This window comes from Pelecanus crispus, chromosome 3 (genome assembly GCF_030463565.1).
Source record: "Pelecanus crispus isolate bPelCri1 chromosome 3, bPelCri1.pri, whole genome shotgun sequence".
NCBI lineage: Eukaryota > Metazoa > Chordata > Aves > Pelecaniformes > Pelecanidae > Pelecanus > Pelecanus crispus.
In genome coordinates, this window is record NC_134645.1 from 70717744 (window position 1) to 70725959 (window position 8216).

The window sequence follows — 8216 nt, forward strand, 5'->3', positions numbered from 1 at the left end:
GCCAGATGGCCAGGCCCAAAGAGTTGTGGTGAATAGAGTTGAATCCAGTTGGCAGCTGGTCACAAGTGGAGTTACCTAGGGCTCAGTATTGAGGCCAGTTCTGTTTAGTGTCTTCATCAATGATCTGGATGAGGGGATCGAGTTGCACCCTCAGTAAATTTGCAGACAACAGCAAGTTGGGTGGGAATGTTTGTCTGCTTGAGGGTAGGAAGGCCCTACAGAGGGATCTGGACAGGCTGGGTCGATGGGCCGAGGCCAAGTGCATGAGGTTCAGCAAGGCTCAGTGCTGGGTCCTGCACTTCGGTCAACAACCCCATGCAACGCTACAGGCTTGGGGAAGAGTGGCTGGAAAGCTGGCCGGTGGAAAAGGACCTGGGGGTGTTGTTCGACAGGAAAAATTTCTTCAGAGAAAGGGTTGTCAAGCATTGAAACAGGCTACCCAGGGAAGTGGTTGAGACCCATCCCTGGAGGTATTTAAAAGACGTGTCCCTCAAAATAACCCATCACATGCGCATGCAGCACAGCTGAATTATTTTCAGTGTATTTAAGTATTTTTAGTATTTTCTGTGTATTTAAGTGTATAGTATTATGTTACTGGAAAAAAGAACAGTATTCTGAACATAAACTTTTATTCATTTTTCCCTGACACTATCTTTTAACTGTCTTTAAAGAACCAAACCAGAAGTTATCATGAAAAAAAATACTGAAAAGTTATATTTAAAATAATTTCAAACATGACTTCATAAAAATATATATGAAATAATTAATTTTAATTTGGTACATTATGTTACACTTAATGGGTCAGTCAGTATTATCCACATAAACAACAGAAAGTTGTAGGAGAAGCTGAGTGTGTCTTCATAATATAAAAGCAACACAGAGCAAAGAGGAAAATAACCCAGGTGATCTACTGTGCAAGAAAGAAAGCCTTTGCAGAAACAAAGAAACAGAAGTCTACCTGTTGGAGGTCCAATGTAATGGTCACATAATGATATTCAATTCCATTCTGGATACTAGGGCTTTGCCACCAAGTGTTCTTGCCATCAATTGCATTTGTTATCGGATGTCGTTCTGTTAGAACAGCAGAAATACATAAATATATTTCAAAATCATTAGATTTAAATGTTTTTAGATCTAAAATCTAGATTTTAATACAATTACGGAATTAATGAGGCAGAACTTTAAAATAAAAACCAGGCAATTAATTTTTCTTTTACTCTTGGGACACAGTCATGCTTATTATTACTGAAATACTCATCTAATGTTAGTTGTTTAATTTTGGTTAGGATCACAAGAAGCTGATTCAGGACAACTAAATGCACTTGGAGGCTCTCCTGATTCTACAGAAAATGTAGGCATCTAAATCAAGTGAATACTTCCTGCAGTCTTCCAAAGTTTCAAGTGCTGTAAAGTCATTAAATGTTGCAACAGAAACAACAAGTCAGGAACCTAAGATATTGCGTGCAAGGAAAGCAGAGATTAAAGTAATACTGGTACTTGCATTTCTAAGACATTTCTAGGCACACATGGAAACAATTCAGAAATCATTACAGAGGAAATGATTCAGAAATCATTACAGAATATATTTTTCAACTGGAAAATTGTCTGACTCACATACATGCATATAAAGAAGGTTTGCTTGGTTATAATCCATATCAAAGTCCAAGATGCATTACTTTTCACATCTACATTGAATCTGCTGCAGTGTCCCAAATGAATCCCAAATAATAGGGATAAGAATTTATTTACAGAATTTAATTCTTCCTAGATTTAAAGATATTCTAAATTATTGAAGTTTGCTTACACAGTATTTTAATGTTATTTAGACTAAGAAAAATCACACTCAACATTTCCAGGTCACTTTTTGTGGTCGATTCATGTTTCTCTCCTGTACAAAATGGCAAATAACATAACCTCAATTATAAAAGGTACAAAGATCTATATTTTGAAGTCCATAATTGCCTAGAGCAAGTCTGTACTTTATGCGGAAAATAACCCAAAGGAAATTCAAATACAGTAGGTTTCTTCTATGCAAGTTCTGCCTGCAAGAACATTACAAGATAGGAGAAATCCCAGCTCTCTCATTAAGGATGGCTTTCTAAACTGACAGGTTTTCTTGATATAAAACTGGAATATACTTCATTACTAGCTAGTCCTAGAATTGCAAATAATTAATTCATGAACTGTTTAATTCACTTGTTATTTTAATTATTACTTAAATCAGCCAGCCAGATTGATAGTCTCTGTGTCTCCATTTTTTTGCTACATCAACCACCTGTGGAGGACAGGAGTCCTAGCTCATTAGGGAAAGCCAGAATGTCTGAACATATTTAAAGATACAATTAAAGTGCTTTGTGGGAGTGAGGGAAGGCATAAACCCTCAAATTGAAAATGCCAAAAATTTCATGTAAATATCAGATTATTCAGTGGCACTACTGGGCACCAACATTTGCAAGTTAGAATACTGGTGCTATAAGTGATGTTATTAGTAGCTTTATCTTTATATTCAAGAGCAAAGCAAAACACACCCATGCTTTGTATGTTGTCGGTTCCCACAGCCCTGATCATTTTCACAAACCTTGGCTTTAAATGAGTGCTAGCAAAAATCTTCTGTAAATCAAACTCAGAGCTCCTCAGTGATTGTGACAGAAGCTGTCTAATTGGAAATTTTGATGTTAAGTCTCTTCAGGTGAAACTGATATAAAGTTAAATCCTGAGAAGGAGGGTTGGGAGATTAATCAACAATTAACTGTAATCACCATTATGAAAGTTTAATCATAATTAATTTGAAAACACTGATTAATTGCTGGCATGTTTTGCCTATTTAAAAGGGAAGGGAAAATAATATAATATTTGCAAAAAGGACTGGATTGCAATTGCAGTTCAAGGACCAATCTCCCTGACGGATGGCAAGGGGGAGAACTTACAGAGTGAGCCCATCAAACTGTGCTCTTTAATTTGGGCTCACATGTGATTAACCAGGGAATCTGTGTTCATTTCCTACTACAGTAATTAAGGGGAGGCACTCCAGACTCACACATTCCAAGGGGATCATTTAAAGTCTGGTTACATTAGAAGGTTCTCCTATTAATGAGCCATCTCTGTTTAAATAAGGCATTTCCTTCTGCCAAATGAACATTTAAAAACCTTAAAATGAGATGTGGGTGGCAACAAAAGACCAGACATCATAAAGCTGGACAGATTACAAGTTTTTAAGAGGGTAGGAGTGAGGGGAAACACAAATATAAATCATTCAGATGGGGTTTACATATATATGCATATGCATGTCTGTGTATATACACATACATTAGTGTACACTATCTGATACCATAGGCAGGACATGGGAACAAAGCAATTCAACTCTGGTTTAGGTTTGGTTTCTGACTTAAACAAACTTGATATAGGAAAAGACTTGTATGATGTGCATGCGTCTCTAAATAACCATCTATAAAGAAGGGAAAGAATCTATTGCACTGTGTTTGCCAGTCAGAGTGGTTCCAAAGACCCCTGAAATCTCCGAGTGAGACACGCTACTACAATGTAACATATCATTTAAATGCTTATATTGCTACAAAATCATGTGACCTTTCCTCAGAAGGCAGCATTTGCTACAATTAAAAAACACATCAAAACTTGGAAACTATCTTGTGAAAAAAAACCCAGGTTGGAACTGTGTTCAGGCATATGAGGTAGTCTATACTGGGGCAATTATAATTAGCTTCACAAATACAAGATGGGGAGCAAATGGATAGGTAGCCATTTAGCAGGAGAGCATCTGGGGATTATAAAGACAACTAGCTACATATCTCTCAGTGGTGTCACACCATTAAAAATGGGAAACATCTAAGTAAAACATGTAAACAGGAATATACTGTGTTCATTCTGAAGCAAGCCTGCATCTCTATGCACTGTTGGTAAGACAGGTGAATTTTAATAAAGACTAAAACCTCTAGAGAGAATCTAGAGAACTGCAATTTGCACAGTCAGAGTTCTAGAAAATATGACCTATGAGAAGAATGAAAGAAAAGAGATAGCTTAGTGCAGAAACTAGATATAGCAGCAATACTATCAACCCTCAACTAAGTAAAAAACCTTTGTAAAGAAAAAGGGAATAATCCATTGTATTGACTGAAGTTAGGAAAAAGGTAACATGAATTTCTGCAAGGAAGATGCAGATTAGCTATTAGGAAGAGGCTTTGTAATGAGTAAACTAAGTCTAAGAAGGGTGGCCCTGGAAGGAAGTTTCTAAGGAGAAGTTAAACAAGCTTCTGTCTGGACAGCTACAGACATAGATAGCTCATCCTGTCTAGAACTAGCAGATAGATTAAATGTTGTCTTTTTTTTTCCCCCTGGATTTTTAAGTGCATGCTTAAATATGCTTTGTCATGAGGTGTAAATGTATCTGAGCTAGGTTTTAGAGGGAAACAATTGAAAAAAAAAGGAGAAATTGTCTCTATGCTTCTGTGGCTGTGCTTGTTCCAACATTTTACCTATTCCATTAAAAGCTGTCTTAAGTGTCTCTACACCCACTACCATCTACAGTGCCAATATACCCACAAAAATCTAACAACATTAATGCTATTCATGTCTTTCACAGCAAGGTCACATGAAATTAAACTTGTATGACTTGACTAAGAAATTTTCTTAGTTCTGATCATCCCAACTATTAGAAACACGCATCTCTGAAGCAGACAATAACAAATTTATACTTGAAAACTGATTTTGCTTCCGGGTAGTCTTAAAAAACCCAAAGTTAGCAAAGATCAATTTTAATATGAAAAACTAAGCAATTAAACCAAGCAATGCTCTATTATCTTATCTTCTTTTTGCTGGCTCAGTGAAACTGAATTAACATTAAACAAAGAAGAAAAATATCCCAGAACACAATAATATAAAACCAGAGTTGGCTCTAAAGTGAAATTTCAAATGTTGCTTAGGTTGGCCAAAATGCTCAAATTCATGCTCAATGTAGGTATGCAGGTAGAAGTCATCTGGTTTTCATTCATGGTCAGTACATGTCAAGAAAATTCAACAACAGCTGTAGATACTTAATTTTTCTAAATCTGAATTTAGATGCTCCACTTTAAGTATCTGAAATAGAAATTTCAGTTTGAGGAGTATACATAACAGATACAAATTTTGAAATCCAATGGAAGAGATGAATAACCTAATTTAAAAAGAGACAGACATTTCATAGTAATTGGACCAGTGACCTACAGTTTTGTTTGCCGAGTATGTACAACCATTGGAAAAAATTTTTTTAAAGGAACAAAATGAAAATGGCACACATACGATGTGGAACCCTGCTCCTTTGATCACAAATACGGCACTGAGGGTTCCTTGCAGGCTGTCCAGGTACATGTTCAACGAGTTTGCAGTACATTTCCCGACCCTTTTCTCCACATGTAGCATTGGTTGTGATGAGAGCATTAGTAGCCAGGTTCAGCACTGCGGGAAACAACCCTGCAAACAAAATAAAATAAAATCATAAACAAAAGCAACAAAGGCAAATTTAGCAGCACAATCATAAATGAACAGAACACCTTTTATGACATTTAAGTAAAAGGCTTAGTTTTCAACAACTATGGAAGTAAGGAAGCACAGAAAATCACCCACAACTTTGGTTTTGAATCCAGAGTTTAGACATCAGAATAAAGCCATTATAGTGATGGTTTCCTCCTCATTCCCTTCTAAAATTCAAATTAGTACCCTCTGGTTATATCTTGAACAACAGCAGGACACCAAAGGAGAAAGTAGAGTATGAAAACATACAAAGCATCACAAAATTATTTTTTTTCATAACCAAACCTTGTGTTGCTACCCAATGGGACATTGAAACATTGTATGGAAATTACCTATGAAAACTCTTTATTATTCTTCTTTTCTGCTTACGTCTCCATGGGAAAGCTTTTCCTTCACAGACTGCATCACTTGTATTACACTATATTACTATTCTGCTTAGGACCTCATAGTCACCCTTGTCATCAGAGCAGCAAAGCAATTCTTGCAGTAACATGAATAGCATCTGTCATGTGTGGTTCCCCTTTCCTCAAGAAGAGGATAATATATACAACATTATATCTTTTATGGCAGTACTGTTGTTATTTTTTTCAGGTGCACATGCTGAGTGATGTATTATAATTCTCATTCAGCACAGCACTTAAGTAAATGTCTGAGTGCTCTGCTGAACTGAGTTCTATGTAGCAGTAAGCTATAAAGATTATAAACGATATGAAGAACAATCATTAGGGTGGCTTACTCTCTTTCCTACTAAATACTGATCAAAACCTTCGAGCTGGGATAAAATTGATCCATGGAGAGAAAGTGATATGATATTTTGAATGTATATATTAGCCCCTCACATTAAATCAATCATTTTTGCATCCCCAAAAGCGTAATTTGCCATGGCTGCAGGTCAAACAAAAAAAAAAAAAACCCAACAAAAAAGATACGAGGCATGGATTAGAATCATCTTCAGATTTGATGACAATTTCCACTGGCCCCAAACCCACGCTTCTGCAATTCATTCAGCTTCTAACCCTTTTGTATTATTATAAACTTAAAATAAGGCTTTAATCAAAACTGAATCCACAATTATTGTACACTGATAAAGCTCCCTTTATAAGGGCTTTCCTCTTCCTCCTCTGCAGATGGACAACACTATTCAACTGACTCCTTTCAGTTCTTTAACTCCAGTCTCCTGCTTGTCTCTGAAATTAACCTGTACGCCATTTAATTACCAAGCTTGGGTGGTCATGCTACAGCTGTCCTCTGACATTGTTAGTGACTCACACTCACTTTAAAAACATGTTAAACATACTGTTTGAGCAAGGCAACCCATTAGTTACTAACCTGTCCAATTTGTATAGTTAATCAATAGTTGAGATTTTATTGATTGTGTAGCTTGCTTCTTCTGTATACATAACAGCCCATTTTCATCACATTTTAAAATCTATACAGTTGTTCTTGTACTTTTATTCAATGCATTCAGTGATATTTGCTGCCTTCTACAATGGTGACACATGGTAATATCTGCGTAAGCATTAGCTGAGTAGATGAATTAACAGCTGTGACTTACAGCCTCATTATTCTCTTGCTAGGCTGTACAAAGTTAATAGTGTAAAAGCCAGTAATCATTTAGTCTTAACTGAGTCTGGCATTTGGTTTAAAGTTCAGTATTTTATTCCCTCAAAAGTGAACCTCATAAAAAGGACAGAATGATCCTACATGCAAGGAATTGCAGTAGATGGCATCAGGAGAATAAATCCTTCAAAAAACAGTGGAACTGCTGAAAAAGAGCAGGCAAAACCCTTCCAAATTCACACAGCTATAAAAATATTACATTACATCTCTACACACAGATCATACCATTGTTCTAAGTTTTAACTCAAATTTTAAATATAAGAGACATAAGTAAATGATGAGTACTTAAGGAACTGATCAATTAGAACATAATTTCACTCTCAGGTAACCTCTTTTATGTACAGCGTAGCTCAGGGCAAAGCTACTACACGGCCTTGCCCATGATCAGTACAAACACAGGAACCAAAAACAGTATTGGGTGCTTCATGGAAGAGACGATGTCAAGATCCAGTGCCTCAGAGAGAAATGCATCACACTCCATTCCCTGCAGGTTCACAGGAGGGGATCTGATAGGCAGAGAGGAAGAGATGCACAAAGTGCCTACACTGCACCAAGCACTTCGCGTTCAGTATTGATTAATTCCCCAGCCCTGGAATTTTAACAAGTTAAAAACTGCAATTAACAACTACATATTTGAATTTTTTTTTTTAATAATCTTTGTTTACAAGGAGCAGGGAGTTGGACTCAATGATCTTTATGGGTCCCTCCCAATTCAAGATATTCTATGATTCTGTGATACTGTTTTAGCTCAAAATAAGGCATTGCTTTTACAGAACATTTGATGTGCAATCCTGATGGAATGGAGGAAGCTATATTATTCATAATGCTTTCTAGCAATTAATACATATAATACTTTCACAACATAGGCATGAGATTCTAGCAATACAGAAGATGAAAGCATTGTCTTGAATCTTTTATTTAGGCTCTTTGAACACGAAATAAAGATGTGAATGTTCATGATGCTAGTATATAATGTTTACCCTTTCTAAGATTTCCATCTATCCAACCATAAATCCCTAGGAAAAAGGCAAGAGCTCAAGACACTACAGTTCATTTTTTTTGAGAATTTTGCC

The 8216-nt window shown here is 36.3% G+C and overlaps 1 protein-coding gene across 1 annotated transcript in view; it reads right to left on the reverse strand.

Annotated features, from left to right (window-relative positions):
* Nucleotides 1-5833, reverse strand: part of LAMA2 (laminin subunit alpha 2) — a 290911-nt gene extending 285078 nt beyond the window's left edge. The window contains exons 1-3 of the mRNA XM_075707711.1: nucleotides 5809-5833; nucleotides 5293-5463; nucleotides 959-1071 (exon numbers count right to left, since the gene is read on the reverse strand). Coding sequence (XP_075563826.1) covers nucleotides 959-1071; nucleotides 5293-5463; nucleotides 5809-5833 — 309 coding nt within the window. The remainder of the gene's footprint in view (nucleotides 1-958; nucleotides 1072-5292; nucleotides 5464-5808) is intronic.
* Nucleotides 5834-8216: the final 2383 nt, after the last annotated feature.